Source organism: Mobula birostris, chromosome 3 (genome assembly GCF_030028105.1).
Source record: "Mobula birostris isolate sMobBir1 chromosome 3, sMobBir1.hap1, whole genome shotgun sequence".
Taxonomy (NCBI): Eukaryota; Metazoa; Chordata; class Chondrichthyes; order Myliobatiformes; family Myliobatidae; genus Mobula; species Mobula birostris.
Window position 1 is genome coordinate 203,748,396 of NC_092372.1, and position 22,253 is coordinate 203,770,648.

General features: G+C 42.3%; 1 protein-coding gene across 1 annotated transcript in view; it reads left to right on the forward strand.

The window, feature by feature from the left end:
* Positions 1 to 22,253, forward strand: part of adarb2 (adenosine deaminase RNA specific B2 (inactive)) — an 819,996-nt gene that overhangs the window by 695,725 nt on the left and 102,018 nt on the right. The window contains exon 7 of the mRNA XM_072252060.1: positions 13,211 to 13,362. Within this exon, the coding sequence (XP_072108161.1) occupies positions 13,211 to 13,362 (152 nt within the window). The remainder of the gene's footprint in view (positions 1 to 13,210; positions 13,363 to 22,253) is intronic.

The window sequence follows — 22,253 nt, forward strand, 5'->3', positions numbered from 1 at the left end:
ATTTGGGAAATTAAAATCTCCCACCACGATCACCCTGTTAATATTGCACCTTTCCAGAATCTGTCTCCCTATCTGCACCTCGATGTCCCTGTTACTATTGGGTAGTCTATAAAAAACACCCAGTAGAGTTATTGACCCATTCCTGTTTCTAACTTCCACCAACAGAGACTCAGTAGACAATCCCTCCATGACTTCCTCCTTTTCTGCAGCCGTGACACTATCTCTGATCAACAATGCCACGCTCCCACCTCTTTTGCCTCCTTCTCTGTCCTTTTTGAAACGTCTAAAGCCTAGCAGTCTAAGTAACCATTCCTGCCCCTGAGCTATCCAAGTCTCTGCAATAGCCACAACATCATAGCTCCAAGTACTGATCCACACTCTAAGCTCATCTGCTTTGTTCATGATGTTTCTTGCATTAAAATAGACACATCTGAAGCCATTGGTCTGAGTGCATCCCTTCTCTGTCACCTGCCTATCCTCCCTCTCACACTGTCTCCAAGCTTTCTCTATTTGTGAGTCACCACCTGTTCTTCCATCTCTTCAGTTCCCCCCCCCCCCCGTTCCCTAAGGAGCTGCAGCTCGATGCACCCGGCACAGATGTGGCCTTCCAGGAGGCTGGGAGTCTCCTGGACTTCTCGCATCTGACAGCCAGTACAGAACACCGACCTCACAGACATATTTCCTGTTTCTATTCTTGCCTTGAGTTGTTATCGCCAAACTCCTGTTGAGCCAAAGCCATCCTACTGGTCTACCTCTACTCTGTCGCCCACTCTATAAAGCTGACTCCTTTTTAAACTTTTCTCTCCGGTCTAACTCGCTGACGTCCACACGCCTGCGCAGCTATTCCTCGATCAAACTAACAAAGAAAAAATTATCTCCTTTTACTCTTCTTCACCACCAAGTCTACCAAGGACAAGGTTAAGTGCCGGGTTCTTAGCAAAGTGGAGGAACAGAGGGATCTCGGGGCGCACATCCATACATCCCTGGAAGTTTCCATGCAAGTTGAGCTGGTGGTTAAGGAGGCAATGGTGGTTAACCTTCATTAGTCAGGGGATTGAGTTCAAGAATTATGAAGTAATGTTGCATCTCTATTAAGCTCTAGTTAGACCACACTTAGAGTTTTATGCTCAGTTCTGGTCACCTTATTATAGGAACGATGTGGAAGCTTTGGAGAGGGTTCGAAGGAGATATACCAGGATGTTGTCTGAATTAGAGAATATCTCAATGAGATCCCACCTCGTTCTTTTAAACTCCAGCAGGTACAGGCCCAGAGCCCAATGCTCCTCATGCATTAACCCTTTCATTCCTGGGATCACTCTCATGAACATCCTCTGGCCCCTCTCCAATGCCAGCATATCCTTTCTTAGATAAGGGGCCCTTATAAAGTACGCCCTTGGGGCAAGAAACCCTGCACTCAAGGAGCCAGAAATCCATGTAAACACTCACATGAGGGATATGATTCAGCATATCCAAATAAGTCTGCCATATCCAAATAAGCAGAAGAATGAAAATATTGTTTGTAGATCTCATCAACCCAGTTTTGCCTTAAGCAGGCATATCATTGAGTGATTAAACAAATTAAACTTTGAAATTAACATCTATATTGTGCTCATCTTATAATTTTCTTGGACCATAGATATTCGTGGTATTCTGTCCAGAAAGCAATCAGTAATGTATCAGCAAATATGATAATTCCAGATTCCAGGACACAGAGCAGTACAACAAAGGAACTACAGCCTAATTAGATGCTGAATTAAGCTAAATCACTTCAGCCTGTACATGATTCACACCCCTCTATTCCCTGCTGATTCATATATCTGTCTAATTGTCTCTGAAATAATCCCATCATATCAGCTTCAACCATGATACCTGCTAGCCCATTGCAGGCACCTGCCACTCTCTGTATAAAAAACTTACACTTCATGTCTCCTTAAAATTTCCCCTCTCACCTTAAATGCATATCCTCTTGTACTTGATATTTCTACTCTGGGGAAAAAGATTGTAACTGTCCACCCTATCTACAAACTCATATCTATATGTACAATCTCAATTTTGGCTGTGATAGAGAACTGTATTCAGGTGAATGACCCCAAGGTGGAATTCAACCTAAACCAATGGAGTCTTGTGCAAAACCAACATATATACAGCAAGTATTCTGGCTACTTCAATCATGTACTAGCTGTGGAAACAAATTGGTTTGCATGTTTAGCCATAAAACAAAAATGATAACGCATCAAAGTTTGACAGGGATGTGCCTTGGGATTGATATACTGAGGAGGCAAAGAAGTGCAAATGAAATGCAAGCTATTTCCTCAAAATGAGCCCACACAAAGGCAGGAGATATTTCTCCCGGACAGTTCATAACAAGTAGTTGGAAGTTGACAACCCCAGCACAAGTTAAATTTGAAGCTGAAAAATGGATTGGAAACGGATTGGTTTAAATTCCTTGATAGAAAAGGAGATTGAAACAAGTTTAATGCGGTGGATGTCAAGGTGTCCCCCTCCTCGCCATCGTCAATAAGATACGGCCTGATATATTCCTCACGCATCCTCTCAACTATGTTTTGGGCAATGTACTTCTGGAAAAGTAATGAGATGCAAAACCAATATGATTGTTTCTATTCCTCTAGATTAATACAAAAAAAAGTGTTCCACAAAAAAACTTCTCCTTTGGGACCCATTGTATTTTCCTGACTAATAGCAGAAGTTATTCGCCATCATTACATTTATAAAACAAATGAAGGACGACAAGATCGAAAGATTCTTTGGGTGCATCGATCAGAGAACTGGGTGCTGTAATCAATTTGTTTGTTTGGTGATGTTTTCCAGCATCACAGTAAGCTGCTTCAACGTCGAAAGAGTTCGGATGGAGCATTCCAATGTGAATAATTTTGGGGTGACTCTATTGATTCTGACCAATCTTTATCAATGTACCATAGGCATATCCTATCCAGATGCATCACGGCTTGGTATCGCTGCCTGAGACCACAAGAAGCTATAGAGAGTTTTTCACACAGTGCAGCACACCATGGAAACCAGCCTTCCCTCTATGAACTCTATATATACTTCTCACTGCCTCAGCAAAGCAACAAGTATAATCAAGGACCCTTGCCAGTCTGGACATCATGTAAATTAGCCTCCCCTCGATGGATCTGTCTACACTTCTTGTTACCTTGGCGAAGCAAAGTCAAAGACCCCTCAGAAACCAGAAATTCATTTCCCTCATCCCATTAGGCAGAAAATACAAACGTCTGAAAGCACTTACCATCAAGCTCAGAGACAGCTCCAATCCCACTGTTATGAGTGGACCTCTTGACCTCACAATCTACCTCCTCAGGGCTTTGCACCTTATTGTCTGCCTGCACTACACTTTTTTTGTAACTGTAATTGTAATACTATGTTCTATATTCTACTATTGTTTTTCCCTTGAACCTCCTGGAATTTCTTATGTTTTGAAATTATCTGTTTGCCGGCATGCAAACACCATTTCTCACTGTACTTGGTACATATGACAATAATGAAGCAATTTGCCAATTTACTAATCTTCTCAAATGAACCCATGCTCTCAGGAAAGGCTCCACATTGAAATACCTGTCTCACAGATTTTACACTATGGTTCACCTCCTTATAGCCACTTATTGATTGCCATGCATAATACTTTGACTTTCCATTGGTTCATTATCACACCAGGGCAAGTAGATTGTTCATTTGGGAGAAAAGCTAAAACCTAATATGCAGTTCTATAAGCTGGAATCCAACCCTAGCCAGGCAAATAATGAACTGAGATCCAGAGGCTTCAACCATTCATCTGACAATGTGAGTTTGAATACCTGCATAATTTGGACAAAAATGTAGATGGTACATTTGCAGATAGCACAAAACTTGGTGAAGTTGTGAATAAGACTGTAGAACATAGGAGCAGAATTAGGCCATTCAGCCCATCGTGTCTGCTCCGCCATTCCATCATGGCTGATCCCAGATCCCACTCAACCCTATACACCTGCCTTCTCGCCATATTCTTCGACAACCTGACCAATCAAGAAACTATCAATTTCTGTTTTAAATATTTCCACGGACGTGGCTTCCACCGCAATCAGTGGCAGAGCACTCCACAGACTGGCCATTCTTTGACCAAAAACTTCCTACTTACCTCTGTTCTAATAGGTCCCTCCTCAATTTTGAGGCTGTGCCCTCTGGTGCTGGACACCCCCAACATAGGAAACATCCTCTCCACATCCTCCTTATCTACTCCCTTCAACATTTGGCCTGACCAGTGCCTTATAAAGCCTCAGCTTTAGCTCCCTGCTTTTGTATTCTATTTCCTTTGAAATAAATACCAACACTGCATTTGCCTTCTTTACCACAGACTCAACTGTAAATTAATCTTCTGAGAGTCTTGCCCGAGGACTCCTCAGTCACTTTGCACCTCTGAAGTTTGGACTTTCTCCCCATTTAGATAATAGTGTGCACCATTGTTCCTTTTACGAAAATGCATTATCATACATTTCCCAAAACTGTATTCCATCTGCCATTTTTTTTGCCCATTCTTCCAATTTGCCATAAAGCCATCAATTCCATTATCTGAAACATTGACAAACAACATGAAAAGTAGCGGTCCCAATACTGACCCCTGTGGAACACCACTAGTCACTGGCAGCCAACCAGAAAAGGCCCCCCTTATTCCCACTCACTGCCTCCTGCCTGTCAGCCATTCTTTTATCCATGCCAGTATCTTTCTTGTAACACCATAGGATTTTATCTTGTGAAGCAGCCTCATGTGTGGCACCTTATCAAATGCCATCTGAAGATCCAAGTAAATGACATCCACTGCCTCTCCTTTGTCCACTCTGCTTGTTACTTCCTCGAAGAACTCTAACAGTCCAGTAAGAATTCCCTTTACAGAAACCATACTGACTTTGACTTATTTTATCATTACTTTCCAAGTACCCAGAAACCTTATCCTACTACTAGACTCCCACACTTTCCCAACCACTGAAGTTAGTCTAACTGGCCTATAATTTCCTTCCTGCCTTCTAAAAGAGTGGAGTGATATTTTCAATTATCCAGTCCTCCGGGACCATGACAGAATCAAGTTTCTTGAAAGATCATGACCAATGCATCCGTTATCTCTTCAGCAACCTCACTCATCCGATCCGCCTTAAGACCTTTGAGTTTGCCCAGCACCTTTTCCTTTGTAATAGCAATGGCACTCACTCCTGCTCCCTGACACTCACAGACCTCTGGCATACAGCTAGTGTCTTCAACAGTGAAGGCAGGTGCAAAGTACACATTAAATTCATCTGCCACTTTTTTGTCCGCCATTACTACCTCACCAGCATCATTTTCCAGTGGTCCAATATCAACTCTCACCTCCCTTTTACTCTTTATGTAACTGAAAAAACTTTTAGTATCCTGCTTTACATTATTGGCTAGTTTGCCCTTATATTTCATCTTTTCCCTTCTTATGGCTTCTTTAGTTGCCTTTTGTTGGATTTTAAAAGCTTTCCAATCATCCAACTTCCCACTCACTTTTTCTACCTTATATGCCCTTTCCTTGGCTTTTATGAAGTCCTTAACTTCCTTCCTCTGTGGAGCAGATCTATCCTGCGTCTTGTGAACTCTTCCCAGAAATGTAAGCCATCTCTGCTCTGCCGTCACCCCTGCCAGTATCCTCCTCCAATCCACCTGGGCAAGCTCCTCTCTCATGCCTCTGTAATTCCATTTTTCCATTGCGATACTTTCCATCTGACTTAGGCTTCTCCCTCTCAAATTGCAGTATGAACTCAATCATATTATGATCACTGCCTCCTCAGGGTACCTTTACATCAAGTTCCCTCACAACATCTAGGTTATTAAACAACAGCTAATCTAAGATAGCCTTACCTCAAGTAGGCTCAAGCACAAGCTGGTCTAAAAAGCCACCTCGTAGGCATTCAACAAATCCCCCCTCTTGCAATCCAAAACCAACCTAATTTTCCTATCCCTCTGTATATTGAAGCCCACATTATAATTGTGTCATTACCCTTATTACTTGCCTTTTCCAACTCCCTTTTCAATCTCAACCCCACATCCTGGCTACTATTTGGAGGCCTATACATGATTCTCATAGTGGTTATTTTTACCCTTACAGTTTCTTAGCTCCACCCACAAAGATACACCATTCAGTGACCTTATGAACACTTTCTAAAGATGTAATTTCATCTCCTGCATCAGAGCTACACCACCGCCTATGCCTTCCTGTCGGTTCTTTTGATACAAAGTATATCCTTTGAAGTTAAGCTCCCAACTATGGCCTTCCTTCAGCCACAACTCAGTGACGCCCACCATGTCATATCGACCAGTCTCTAATTGCATCACGTGTTCATCCACCTTATTCCAAAAGCTATGCACATTTAGATACAGCACCTTCAGTCCTGTATTCTTCGCACTTTTAAATTTTGACTCTGGGGCACAACTTAATTCTTCGCTTTGTCTGCCTTTGTACCCAATCATTGGCTTGTCCTTCATTACATTCATAGGACATATTACATCATCTACTTGTAAACCTGCTGGGTCATCCTCAGCTCTATCATCCCAGTTCCCAACCCCCGCCATACTAGTTTAAACCACTCCCAACAGCTCCAGTAAACCTGCCCGCAAGAATATTGCGCCCCCTCGATTCAAGTGCAACCCAACCCTTTAATACAGGTCACATCTGCCCCAGAAGACATCCCAATTATCTTGAGATCTGAATCCCTGCTTCGCTTCGATCCTGCAGCCACGCATTTATCCGCCACCTCATTCTACTCTCATCCTCACTGTCACGGTGGCACAGACAATAATCCTAATATTACTACCCTTGAGGTCCAGCTTCTCAGTTTCCTTCCTAACTCCCTATATTCTGTTTTCAGGACCTCCTCCCTTTTCCTTCCTATGTCGTTGGTACCAATATGTACCACGACTTCGGGTTGATAGTGAAGTTATCAAAGGAGGCAGCAGGCTATAGATCAGTTGGAGAGATAGGTGGGAAAATTGTTTAATCTGGACAAGTGTGAGGTTTGATCAAATGTAAGGGTAATGTATACATAAATGGCAGGGCCCTGGGGAACCCTGACATACAGAGGGATCGTGGGGTACAAGCCCTTAGCTCTCTATCTACTTGTGTTGTCCCTTTCAGGGAGCTAAGGGCCTGTACCCCACGATCCCTCTGTGGTAAAGAAGGCAAAGTCAAAGTGAAAGTAAATTTATTCTCAAAGTATATGTACTGCACATTACTGTATACCACCTTGAGGTTTATTGAAGGGAAATGACATGCTTGCCTTCATTGATGAGTTATTGAGTATAAAGTGTGGTGGTTTTGTTGCATTGTATACAATATTGGATAGACCACGTTCAGAGTATTTTGTCTCGTTCTGTTCACTGTGTTACATGAAGGATGAGGGCACTTTGGAGAGGATGAAGAAGAGGTTCACCAGGAGGTTGCCTGGATTGGAGTTATAAGCTATAAGGAGAGGTTGGACAAGCCTGGATTATTTTCTCTGAGGTGTCAAAAACTGAGGGGCAGCCTGGTAACAGTATATAAAATGACGAGCGCTACAGATAGGTTATAAGCTATAAGGAGAGAGGCAGCCTGGTAACAGTATATAAAACGACGAGCGCTATAGATAGGATGGACCATCAGAGTCTTTTTCCCAGGGTGGGAATGTTAAATGTTTGAGGGCATGGCTTTAAGGCGAGAGGAGGAAATTTAAAGGAGATGTGTGAGTGGTAGGTGCCTGGGACACACAGCTGGAGTGTGCTGGAAGCAAATACATTAGTAATGTTTACGGGGCATTTCGAGAGGCACATTTACATGCTGGAAATGGTGGAATATGAATCTCATGCAAACAGATGGGACTAGTTTAATTTGGTATCAAGGTCATAAAGTCATCAAACACTACAGGAAAGGAAATGGCCCTTTGGCCCATCCAGTCCAACCTAGTCCTGATGATCTGCACCTAGCTATGTCCTTCCACACCCCTCCTATTCAGGTACCTACCCAAATTTCTTTTTAACGTTGAAATCGAACCCTTACCCACGACTTCTGCTGGCAGCTTGTTCCATACTTTCATCACCCTCTGGTCAGCACAGATAACAGCCTGTTCTCGCACTGTACTGTCAACATTCTATATTTACACCCCACAGTGATAAGACCAAGTAGCAATATTGGAATGAATGAGAAAATTCTCCACCAAATTTAAGACCAAGTAAAAGAAACTCTGCTTTTTCAAAAAAAAACAGCATTGGACATCAATCAGATTTCACTTTTAAGAAAGTGGTTCAACTGAGATAGAAATAAGCTATCAGTCACAGTGGAATGGAAGTATTCATAACATATCTAAATACTCCAACATCAAGATGAAACAGCAGGGTCAAAGGTCATTTGCAATTTATATTTTAATTACTTGTAAAACTTCCCGTTTTCTGTAGATCTGTAAAAGCCAACTAACATCTTGTGCCAAAGCAGCATTAGAGGAGAAAGGTTAATTTTGAACCCCAGTCAAGTTCAAATTTGAGTTTATTGTCATTTAACAGTATATATGTATATCACTAAATGTAACAACGTTCCTCTGGACCAAGGTGCACAACAGAGTACGTATAACATACACACAACACATAAAGTAATATTACCGCAAATAAATTAAAGAGTAGTAAGATGTATTCCAGAAGATGTAGCTTCTTCATTTATCTGAGCATTGTAATGGTTAAACTGGGGGCCTTTTCAAACCAGGAAGGGTTAATAGAAAGTGCTAAATGGCATAGTTCATGAGTTGTTATCTTTGATTGTGTAATTTCAAATCCATTGAGATAAATCTGCGGTCCTTCCACCGTAGATTTCACCTGCCGTCTGGTTCAGCGTGAACTGATTTTGCTATTCACGACGTCTAAGACAGCTGAGAAATCAGGCCTTTCTTCACAAGGTAGCCACATCTCTTAAACTCAGAAAAAACACTAATGATAATGAAGTCAAGCAAGACTATTTTTTCCACTCTACAGTCAACAACTGCACCATTTTACCTTGTCTAAAAAAAATCATGGAATGATAGAATGAGGTCAGTTAGTCCATCAAACCAGTATCTGATTAGTTCTTTGAAAAAGCCAACTAATTAGACTCCAACCCTTGTACCGTGGAATGAAACAGAATTCAGCCTTTGTGCATTCCTGCCTGGAAATGCTCTATTTCAGCATCAAGCAACTCAGCGAGTCAAGCAGCATTTGTGTTGAGAAATGAATCGTCAATGTCTCACGTCAAAACCCCACATCAGATTGTTTGTTGTTCCGGATTCCAACATAATGCAGTTGCTAATGTCTTTAATGTTTCAGCATGCTGTCCTCTGTTTCCAAAATTCATTTTCAGAGGCAGAGTACAATCCAGGAAAGCTATTCAAAAGCCTAAACAGTGCCACAAACAGGGGATGAATTTCATGGACAGGGTTTTATTTTTAACTTCAGCAAGGCCCAGTGTAGCCATCAACTGTTCTTTTTAAAGATAATTGGTTTATTATTGTCACGTCCAGAAAAGCATTGTTTTACATGGCATCTATATATATCATTACGAAACATAAGCACATTGAGGAAGTTGAAGGGAAATGCCAAAACATGCAGAATATGCTATTATAGTAATGGGGAAAAACAGTGCGAGTAGACAAAAAGGTGCCGGGACTGTGATGAGGAAAAGTGTGAAGACAAGAGTCCATTTTATACAAGAGGCCCATTCAATGGTCTTATAACAGCAGGGTAGAGCTCTTGTTGAGCCTGATGATACCTGTTTTCAAGTTTTTGCACCTTTTACCGTGGGGAGGGAGAAGAGGAAAGAACATCCAGGACAGAAGGGGTCTTTGATTCTTCTGGCTGCTTTTCCAAGGCAGTAGGAAGTGCCCACAAAGTACATGGCAGATGCTTTCCATGAAGGACAGAGCTGAGTCCACGACTCTGCAATTTTTTTGTGGTCTCAGGCAGAGCAGTTGAAATCCCAGGCTGTGATGTATCTATTAAAATTGGTGAGGGACAATGGGGACATGTCAATTTTCCTTTGTCTTACGAGGAAGTAGAGTCATTAGTGTACCTTCCTGGCCACAACATCTACTCGATTGAACCATAACAATTGCTGATGTTTACTGTATCTAACTAAACAACAAGCAAGAATATGCCCAGTGCAATAGCAACATTGGTGAAATAGTAGCAAAGTAAAGCAAGTGCCGAGATTTATAAAGCATACTGATTAAGTTAGTTTCTCTGTAACAGTGTCAGAAGGGGTGCTATATTTTATTACTCTTACCAATGAAAGCAGATGGTATTGCGATCCAACACCTGGCACATTTAAGAAATGCCAAAAAATCTAATATTTTCTGCTGTTGTAGCTGATCTATCTTGGCTCTCTATCTGCAAGATGGAATATCACCTCCAATTTAGATCAATTGGAGTATTATCAGCAGTTTTCGGCCCTTTATCAATGAAAGGATTTGCTGGTATAGGGGAAGGTCCAGAGGAGATTCATGAGAATGATCCTGGGAATGAAAGTGTTAAGGTATGAAGAGCATTTGGAGCCTCAGGACTTGTACTCACTGGAGTTTAGAAGAATTGGGAGGGTGATCTCATTGAAACCGATGAAATATTGAAAGGCTAGTTAGAGAGGATATGGAGAAGATGTTTCATACAATGGGAGAGTCTAGGACAGGAGAGCACAGCCTCAGAATAGAAGAATGTCCATTTAGAACAGAGGTGAGGAGGAATTTCGTTAGTGAGAGGGTGGTGAGCCTGTGGAATTTATTGCCACAGATAGCTGTGGAGAACAAGTCATTGGGTATACTTAAAGCATAACTGATAGGTTCTTGATTAGTCAGGGCATCAAAGGATATCTGGAGAAGGCAGGAGAATGGGATTCAGAGGGATAATAAATCAGCCGTTATGGAATGATGGAGCAGACTCGATGGGCTGAATGGCTAATTCTGCTCCTATGTCTTATGGGCTTAAAAGCCAATGAATGTTACAGAATAACGTTTATTAAAAGAAGACCAAGTTTTCAGTTAACTTAATGCTCAGGAGCATTCAAATGTTGCCTTTACATTCAAGGGACAATTTGAAAGCTCTGGAAAAGTTTTTTGAAATTAATATACAGTAAACATAAAGATAGTTCAGCAGACCATCAGTTCAACAGAGATAGAAACTCTTGGAAGTAGATAGCAGGACAAGGGAGAGCAGAGCAGAGTTAACATCACGCACAACACGCTGGAGGAACTCAGCAGGTCGGGCAGCCTCCGTGGAAATGATCAGTCAACGTTTCGGGCCGGAACCCTTCGTCAGGACTGTAGAGGGAAGGGGCAGAGGCCCTATAAAGAAGGTGGGGGGGAGGGGGAGAAGGAGAAGTCTGGTAGGTTCCAGGTGAAAAACCAGTAAGGGGAAATATAAAGGGGTGGGGGAGGGGAAGCAGGGAGGTGATAGGCAGGAAAGGTGAAGAAGGAATAGGGGAACGCACAATGGGTAGTAGAAGGAGGCGGAACCATGAGGGAGGTGATAGGCAGCTGGGGGAGGGGGTTGAGTGAAACTGGGATGGCGAAGGGAGGGGGAGGGAATTACTGGAAGTTGGAGAATTCAATGTTCATACCAAGGGGCTGGAGACTACCCATCAAGCAGGTGACTTAGGATTTATTTACAAGTCTCTACCATTAAGGCAGAGAATGATTAGAGAAATATATAGAAATTTCTATAAATAAAAATAGAGAGAAATCAAAAATAGATTAGAGAAACTGAAATGTGTTCCTGGAAAGCTAACAACTTGCTGTTCTACAGACCACACAAACTGTAACAAAATATAACCACACATTGTCTGCCCTAATATGTGTATAATTACCGTAGCAAATTCAAAGATGGTCTCTTTATTATTATAGCTCACATATAAGACCATAAGATATAGGAGCAGGTTAGGCTATTTGACCCATCGAGTCTGCTCCAAACATTTTGTCATGGCTGATCCATTTTCCCTCTCAGCCCCAATCTCTTGCCTTATTCCTGTATTCCTTCATGCCCTGATTAATCAAGAATCTATCAACCTTTGTCTTAAACACACTCAATAACTTGTCCTCCACAGCTGCCTATGGCAACAAATTTCACAGATTCACCACTCTCTGGCTAAAGAAATTCCTCCTCATCTCCACCCTAAAAAGACATTTCTCTAACCTGAGGCTGTGTCCTCTGGTCTTAGATTTCCCCGCCAGAGGAGACATCCTCTCTACATCCACATTATTGAGACTTTTCAATTTGAATAGTTTCAATGAGATCCTCACTCACTCTTCTGAATTCCAGTGAGTACTGCTCCAGAGCCATCAAATACAATGGTGGAGGAAAGAAGCTGTTCTTAAATTATTGAATGTGGGTCTTCCGGCTCCTGGACCTCCTCGCCAGTGATAGGAGTAAGAAGAGGGCATGACCCTGATAGTGAGGGTTCTTCGTGATGGATGCTACCTTCCTGAGCATGTCCTCGATGGTGGGGAGAGTTGTGCCCCATGATATTACCGGCTGAATCTACAACCCTCTACAGCCTCTTGCAATTTATTATTGGAACCTCCATACCAGGCTCTAGTGAAACCAATCAGAATGCTCTCCAACGTGTACCTGCAGGAATTAGCAAGAGTCTTTGGTGACATTCTGTACTAAATCTCCTCAAGCTCCTAACAGAGTCTATCAGCCATAAAGTTCCCTCAATGAATTTGGACTGGACCAAACTTGTCCAGGTATTCAGTTTGGGTAAATGGGGATTACTTCATGTAAAGCCTGAATGCACAAGATTATCGCAAGTAAAAGGTGGAAAATCAATTTGCAATCAACGAACTCCCGATCTGAAAATCAAATACAGGAAATTTAACCTTAACATTTAGTTTGGCGTGATTTATGTGACAGCTTATTGTGCTAAAGAAGTGATTGCAACAATTAAATGGCCAAAAGTCATTAGGCTATGCTTGGAGTGCAGGAAGATATTTTCTAAAATAAACACCAAATTGTAAATGAATTCAGTTACAAAAGCAAACAGCTCTTTGTGCAAACACTGGCATTAATTTCAAATTCTGTCAAGATTAATGTTATAAAAGTAAATCCAACAATTTAGATAAGCTTCTCCTATTGAGAACCTAATACAGTTTTCTCAGTGAGAATTAATTTAATTATGGCACTGATCTAATCTCTGTGCTTCCAAAAGGAAACAGCCAGATGACTGGGAACGTTCAATCTTTGTTCATCGAAAAGAGGGAGGCTACAAGCTGAAAGAAAGTATCCTTTTCCATCTGTACATCAGTACACCACCATGTGGAGATGCTCGCCTGAACTCCCACCGAGAAGCGAGAGCTGAATGTAAGTATCAAGATGTTATATCAGCTCTGGATATACTGAGTTATTGTATAACTTGGAAATGCATAAAAAACATATAAGACATGGACTGTGGGAACACTGAAGTATTATAAATTCCTTTTATAGGATTGTCAGCTGTAGGCTTTTGGACGAAGTTTCATTGGATTTTGGTCAGCATCCTAATCAGTCACAGTGGGACATTCCACAGCCTTCACCCTCACAAAATCTACCTGTTATTATTTCATGGTAGTGTCAATTGCTTCAAAAAGTTCAAAGTTCAAAGTAAATTTATTATCAAAGTATATATGCGATATACAATCTTGACATTCATCTTGTTGCAGGCAGCCACAAATCAAAGAAACACAACAGAATCCATGAAGAGCCACACACACACATCAAAGACTGACAAACATTGTAATGTGCGTAAAAAAACAATTGTGCAAACAACTAGAAAAGTAAACAATAATACACAGAACATGAACCGCAGAGTCCCTGAAAGTAAGTTCACAGCCACAGAGTCAGTGAACCTCCCTTTAAACCACAGAGCCAAACAGGTTGAGATGAGATGATTTCAACTATGGGAAGCCCTCTAGACAGCATTCTCCATCAACTGTTTATTCCTCTCCATGGATGCCATCTGACCTGCAGAGTTCCTCCAGCATTTTCTGTATCTTTCTTAAGATTTCCAGCCTGTGAAGAATCTCTTGTGTTTGCATCATATGTGAAATAGCACTCTTGTAACTTCTGTAAATTGTAGCATCTTCTTCACTACATCATCACTGTGCATTTGCAATATGTGGAATGTGGAATACTCTACATGAGCCAATGAAGTTGCTTCATTCCTCACATCGCCATCCCTCCTTACCACCCTTCCCATGTGTCCCAGGAATAATAGTTGATAGGCATCCGCTAGTCTCATGAGACCATGGATTTGCACCTTGGAAAGTTTCCAGGGCGCAGGCCTGGGCAAGGTTGTATGGAAGACCAGCAGTTGCAGACCATGCTGCAAGTCTCCCCTCTCCACGCCACCGATGTTGTCCAAGGGAAGGGTATTAGGACCCATACAGTTTGGCACCAGGGTCGTCGCAGAGCAATGTGTGGTTAAGTGCCTTGCTCAAGGACACACACACGTTGCCTCAGCCAAGGCTCGAACTAGCGACCTTCAAATCACTAGACGAATGCCTTAACCACTTGGCCACGCACCAGGAATAATAGAGCTGTTAGATACGTGGGTTATGACCAAAGAAAAAATGGTTGGAGTCACTTAGCACTTTAATGCAAGATGTTACTTGGGTGTGTCAAAAATCAAACTTACAAAAATGAGCAAGAATAGCAAAAAGGAGGCTTATAAATTTTTACAAAATGATATCTACCTGAAAACACAATAATAGCTCCATTTTATGTTTGTCCAGTATGAACTCTTAGCAGCCTTTATCTCTGTTTCCTACTGAGGGTGATGAACCCCATTTATTAGGCACCAGGACATAACTTCATAACTTCTTTAATTATCCACAAGGTTAGCTTAAAGCTACTCATGAATTAGAATATGATGCACCCCACAATGTAGTCACAATAATATTACAAAATAAACAGAAGAATCTAACTTAAATACAGCATACAAACAATCTATACACATTTACACATCCCCATTACTAAAAAAAATTGAATTTTCCACCGTGTATGGTGGGAATGGCACCATATAGTCGACCTGTGTGCATCAGCTTGGTTTAGGACCCCTTATGAGGATATACCGGGGGGGGGTGGGGGGGGGGGAGACATTGACGTGCGCACACTCAGTGCAACCACAGCAGAATGACAAGCCAACGTTTGTGTGCGTGTAAGTGTGCGCGTGTAAAGAGTGAGTTTACCAAGCGCTGTCGTCACAAGGACCCATGTGGACAAAGACACAACCAGCCCTTGTTTAGAGGCCCATTTCAAGGATGACCATTTTCTACGCCATCTAGCCTTTGATACTCCTCAGTGGTGCTCTCTATAAAACGTAGCACCTTTGGCAAATTATTCATTCACATGAAAAAAAGCAGCTTTTTAAAATCTGAGATTTTGTAAATATCTGATGACATTCCCTCATAGATTTGTGTCACTTCTCACAGTTAATTAGCTGCTTAATTATTTTCTGCAAATCCATTGTAACCAGCTGTTTCCTTTGCTTCCAGTAACAAAATTCCATTCAATTAAATCATAAACTTCAAATGAGTATGTTTTCTCTAATTATGCTAGGAAATATTAAATCATGCTTTCTTTTTGGCTAAGGTTCCCCAAAGTTGCCTCAACAACTGATGGATTCCTCTGTGATATAAATTAAGAAAATAAGAAATTTGCAAGTAAATGTGGTTTATAATCCCAATTTGTAATCCACCAGAATTCAACGGCAGGAATGTTTAAATAGAAACAAATTTAACATTGCTTACAGCATGTACATTAACACATAATATATTTGAAGAAACTATGTTTACACACGTTCAAGGGAAAGAAAGCATTAATCATTCATCCCAGGCTGATTTGCTGTTGTCAGATTTGCTGTTAAATATACTTTGATGTCTTAGTATGCAGTAAACTTTTTTTTTTAATTTGAGGATTGTTATACTTGACTTCTGGCTATTTGATTGGGATAACGATCAGAGGCGCATATTGGAGCAAGACAGCAGAGGAACGAGTTTTACCTCTCCACACCCTGTCAGATTTTTGATATCACCGTGTGTGCAAACGTATACAATATGCATGTATTTACCTTTGCTTCAATACCATTGATGCATAAAACTGACTTTCTGCTGTGGATTGAACCCACAATTATTCCACTGCAGCACGCGTTGAATAAAGGATGAACTTTATCCCGCATGGTGCCACAGCTAGTAGAGAACTGCCTCGTGCATGCAGCAACCAGGGTTCGATCCTGACCTCCAGTGGCATCTGTTGGAGTTTTCCCTGTTATTCTTCACGGGTATCCTCCAGGTGATCTGGTTTCCTCCGCGTCCCAAAGAGGGTGTGGATTGCTAGACTGACCAGCCACTGTAAGAAGCCGCTGGCGTGTGAGTGGTCAGATCCGGAGAGAGCTGATGGAGTGTGGGTGGGATAAGATTCGATAAGTGAGGGATTAGTGTAAATTGGTGCTCAGTGGTCAGAGATGACCTTCTGAGTTCAAGGGGCCAGTCCTCATGATGCATGATACTATGACTGTAAAAGTCAAGGACATAATCAGGCCCACTACCCAAGGATGAAAGGCAGCAGTGTGTCAGTACAGCGAAAAAGAGCTTTGACCAGCGGCCAATCCGAACATCGGAAGTTTTGAGAGGAGGGGACTTCAATCAGATCCGCTGCCTGGGGATAAAAGGCAGCAGAGGGTTGGTTCAGCAAAAAAAGAGCTTTGACCAGTGGCCTATCAGCATTTGGGATTGATTAGCAAGAGCAAATTAAAGGAAGGTAGGGGCAAGTGCAGCAGCCATTGTCTGAGTGGTGATCTTGAGGCTTTAGCTCTCGAGGTTTCTGCGAAAGAGGCTTCAGTCAGAGAAAGCAAAGGAAAGAAAAGCTAATTTTTTTTGTTCGCAAACACGAGGAAATCTGCAGATGCTGGACTTTCAATCAACACACATAAAAGTTGCTGGTGAACACAGCAGGCCAGGCAGCATCTCTAGGAAGAGGTACAGTCGACGTTTCGGGCCAAGACCCTTCAGCCCGAAATGTCAACTGTACCTCTTCCTAGAGATGCTGCCTGGCCTGTTGCGTTCACCAGCAACTTAAATATAATTTTTTTTGTTCTCTTCTTTATACCTGCTCAGCTAGGACAGCAGGGATGCCAGGCAGGATAGTGCAATGCTCCTCTTGCGGGATGTGGGAAGGCAGGGAGACCTCCAGTGTCTCCGATGACTACAACTGAGAGAAGTGCTTCCAGCTGCAGCTTCTAACACACCACATTGGAGTTGGAACTGGATGAACTCCAGATCATTCGGGAGGCTGAACGTTTGTTAGATAGGACATACAGAGAGGTAGTCACATGCAAGGTGCAGGAGACAGGAAACTCGGTGACAGTCAGATAGGAGAAAGGGGTTAAGGAGCCAGTGCAGAGTACCCCTGTGGCCATCCCCCTCAACAAAAGGTATATCACTTTGGATACTGTTGGGGAGGATGACTTTATAGAGGAAAGTCACAGTGTGTAAGTCTGGCACTGAGTCTGCCTCTGTGACTCAGACGAGAAGGTGAGAGAACAGGTATGCTGTGGTGATAGGGAGTTCTTTAGTTAGGGGAATGGACAGGAGGTTCTGTTGGCGAGAACGAGATTCCTGAATGGTATGTTGCATCCCAGGTGCCAGGGCCCAGGAAATCTCGGATCATGTCCTCAGCATCCTTAAGTGGGAGGGTGAACAGCCAGAAGTCATGATTCATGTCGGTACAAATGACGTGGGTAGGACAAGTGACGAAGTTCTGCATAGGGAGTTAGGTGCTAAGTTAAAGGGCAGGATTTTCAGGGTTGTGATCTCAGGATTGCCACATGCTAGTGGGGCCAGAATTAGGAAGGTTATACAGTTTAATACATGGCTAAGGAGTTGGTGTAGGAGAGAGGGCATAAGATTTTTGGATCACTGGGCTCTCTTCCAAGAAAGGTGGGACCTGCGCCTGAATTGGAGGGGGACAAATATCCTAGCAGAAATGTTTATTAATATTGCACGGTAGGGAATTAACTAGAGTTGCAGGGGAATGGGAACCAGAGTGCCAGAACAGTTAGTGGAGAGGTTGTGGAGGCAGATGTTGGTAAGACCTCAGACAAAGTTAGGAATCAAAAGGTTGAGCTAGTGCGAGTAAAGTCCTGAGCTGCATATAATTCAATGCAAGAAGTATCATAGGAAAGGCGGATAATAGTGCTGAAGATGAGGTAGCTGGTTTACAAACAGAGGCAATGTGTAGTGAGGAGAGGCTGTTGATAGGGCAAAATTGCAGTCAACAAGATGAGTTGCAACTTATAAAATGGACAAATTTGAAAAGAGCTAAAGGAGTATTTGAAAGCGCACAGTATACGGAATAAGGTAGATGAACTTGCAGCACAGTTGCAGATTGGCAGGTATGATGTTTTAGGCATCACAGGATCATGGCTGAAAGTTTATAGCTGGGAGCATAATGTCCAAGGATACATATAGTATCAAAAGGACAGGCAGGAAGGCAGAGGGGGAGACATTGCTCTGTTGGTAAAAAATGAAATCAAATCGTTAGAAAGAGGTGACATAGGGTCAGAAGATGTTGAATCATTGTGGATAGAGCTAGGAAACTGCAAGGATAAAAAGACCCTGATGGGAATTGTACACAGACCCCCAAACAGTAGTAAAAATGTGGCCTACAAATTGCAATGGGAGATAGGAAATGTATGTCAAAAGGGCAACGTTACAAGAGGCATGGGGGATTTCAATATGCAGGTAGATTGGGAAAATCAGGTTGATGCTGGATTACAGGAGGGGGAATTTCTAGAGTGCCTATGAAATGACTTTTTAGAGCAGCTTGTGGTTGAGCCCACTAGAGGTTCAGCTATTCTGGATTGAGTGTTGTGCAATGAACCAGAATCGATGAGAGAGCTTAAGGTTAAAGAATCCTTAGGGGAAAGTGACCATACTATGATCGAATTCACCTTGAAATTTGAGAAGGAGAAGCTAAAGTCAGGATTATAGTGGAGTAAAGGGAATTACAGAGGCATAAGAGAGAAGTTGGCCAGAATTGATTGGAAAAGAACACTGGCAGGGATGACAACAGAGCAGCAATGGCTGAAATTTCTGGAAGCAATTCAGAAGGCACAGGATATATACATCCCAAGAGGAAGCAGTATTCTGAAGGAAAGATGACACAACTGTGGCTAAAAAGAGAAGTCAAAGCGATAAAAGCCAAAGAGAGAGCATGTAAAAGAGCAAACATTAATGGGAAGTTAGAACATTGGGAAGCTTTTAAAAACCAACAGAAGGCAACTAAACAAGTCACTTAGAAGGTAAAGAGGAAGTACAAAAGTAAGCTAGTCAATAATATTAAAGTGGATTCCCAAAACTTTCTTCAAATACATAAAGTGTAGAAGAGAGGTGAGAGTGGATATCAGACCACTGGAAAATGATGCTGGAGAGGTAGTAATGGGGGACAGTGAAATGAAGGACGAACTGAATTAAGTATTTTGCATCAGTCTTCACTGTGAAAGACACTAGCAGTATGGTGGAAGTTCCTGGTGTCAGGGGTCATAAAGTGTGTGAAGTTACCATTGCCAGAGAGAAGGTGGTTCAGAAACTGTTAGGTCTGAAGGTAGATGAGTCACCTGAACCAGATGGTGTGCATCCCAGGTTTCTAAAAGAGGTTGCTGAAGAGATCGTGAAGGCATTAATAATGTCTTTGAAGAATCACTATATTCTGGAATAGATCCAGAAGACTGGAAAATTGGAAATGTCACTCCACTCTTCAAGAAGGGAGAGGGGCAGAAGAAAGGAAACTAATGGTCAGTTAGTCTGATCTCAGTGGCTGGGAAGATATTGGAGTCAACTATTAGGGATGAGATTTTAGGATACTTGGAGGCACATGACGAATTAGGCCGTATCTGCATGGTTTCCTCAAGGAAAAATCTTGCCTAACAAATCTGTTGGAATTTTTTGAAGAAATAACAAGCAGGATAGACAAAAGAGAATCGGTTGATGTTGTGCACTTGGATTTTCAGAAGGCCTTTAACAAGGTGTGACACAGGAAGCTGCTTAACAAGCTACAAGCCCATGTTGTTACAGAAAAATTCCAGCATGGATAAAGCAGTGGCTGATCGGCAGGAGACAAAGAGTGGGAATAAAGGGAGTCTTTTCTGGCTAGCAGCCTGTGACTGCTGGTGTTTCACAGGAGTCAGTGCTGGGACCCATTCTTTTTACGTTATATATCGATGATTTGGATGATGGAATTAATGGCTTTGTTGCAAAGTTTGCAGACGATAAGTGGAGGGGCAGGTAGTTTTGAGGAAATAGGGAGGCTGCCGGAGGACTTAGACAGATTAGCAGAATGGGCAGAGAAATTGCAGATGGAATACAGTGTCAGGAAGTGTATGGTCAAGCACTTTGGTAGAAGAAATGAAAGGGTTGACTGTTTTCTAAATGGAGAGAGAGTACAAAAGAATCTGAGGTGCAAAGGGAGTTGGGAGTCCTTGTGCAAGTTTCCTTAAAGGTTAATTTGCAGCTGGTGAGGAAGGCAAATGCAATGTTAGCATACATTTCAAGAGGGCTAGAATATAAAAGCAGGGATGTAATGTTGAGACTTCATAAAGCACTGGTGAGACCTCACTTGGAGTATTGTGAGGAGTTTTGGGGCCCTTATCTTAGACAGGATGCGCAGAAACTGGAAAGTATTCAAAGGAGTTTCATGAAAAAGATTCCACGATTGAATGGCTTGTCACAAAAGAGCATTTGATGGCTGTGGGTCTGTATTCCCAGGAATTCAGAAGAATAAGGGGTGACCTCATTGAAACCTATTGAATGGTGAAAGGTCTTTATAGGATGAATGTTGGGAGATTATTTCCTGTGGTGGGAGAGTCTAAGACCAGAGGACACAGGCTCAGAACAGAGGGGCACCCTTTTAGAACTGAGATGAGGAGGAATTTCTTTAGATAGAGAGTGGTGAATCTGTGGAATTCATTGTCACAGGCAGCTGTGGAACCCAAGTCTTTATGTATATTTCAGGCAGAGTTTGTTAGGTTTTTGATTGGTCAGGACATGAAGGGAACGAGGAGAAGGCAGGAGATTGGGACTGAGAGGAAAATTGGATCAGCCATGATGAAATGGTGGAGCAGACTTGATGGGCTAAATGGCCTAATTGTGCTCCTATATCTTATGGTCTTATGTGTTGGCGTGTGGCCAAGTGGCTAAGGTGTTCGTTTAGTGATCTGAAGGTCACTAGTTTGAGCCTTGGCCGATGCCGCATGTTGTGTCCTTGAGCAAGGCACTTAACCACACATTGCTGTGTGACGACACTGGTGCCAAGCTGCATGGGTCCTAATGCCCTTCCCTTGGACAACATCGGTGGTGTGGAGAGGGAAGACTTGCAGCATGGGCAACTGCCGGTCTTCCATACAACTTGCCCAGGCCTGCACCCTGGAAACCTTACAAGATGCAAATCCATGGTCTCATGAGGCTAATGGATGCCTACTTATGGTCTTATAACATTAAGAAAGGTATTGATGAAGTTGAGTTAAACAGTCCCTCTGCAGAAAGACATTCTGCTCAGCTATTTAAGGGAGATGATTACACCAAGATATGCAGGGAAGAAAGGACAAATATTTTAATAGGAAACATGAGAAAGTCCAAAGCAACACATACAAAATGCTGGAGGGACTCAGCAGGCCAGGCAGCATCTATTGGTTTGAATCGTTTTTTAATAGGAACCCTTTCCTGCATCTGATTGAAAGGACTAAGGGCTGATGCATTAACATATCCCTACTACAAATCCCATCATTTTCCACATCTTTTGTTTAAAATATTAAAAAAGCCTGCATGTCACTCAAGGATTGGACTCAAGATGGCCATTAATCCCAAGAACAGTTGATGTGTCTTGGAACTCTAAAGTCATTCAGTATTTGGTCTAAGGAAAAAGGTACTTTGTCCCAAATTCCTCTTTCTCTCTCCAAACCCAATCCCTAGGATAGAAACATAGAAAACATAGAAACATAGAAAATAGGTGCAGGAGTAGGCCATTCGGCCCTTCGAGCCTGCATCGCCATTTATTATGATCATGGCTGATCATCCAACTCAGAACACCGCCCCAGCCTTCCCTCCATACCCCCTGACCCCCGTAGCCACAAGGGCCATATCTAACTCCCTCTTAAATATAGCCAATGAACTGGCCTCAACTGTTTCCTGTGGCAGAGAATTCCACAGATTCACCACTCT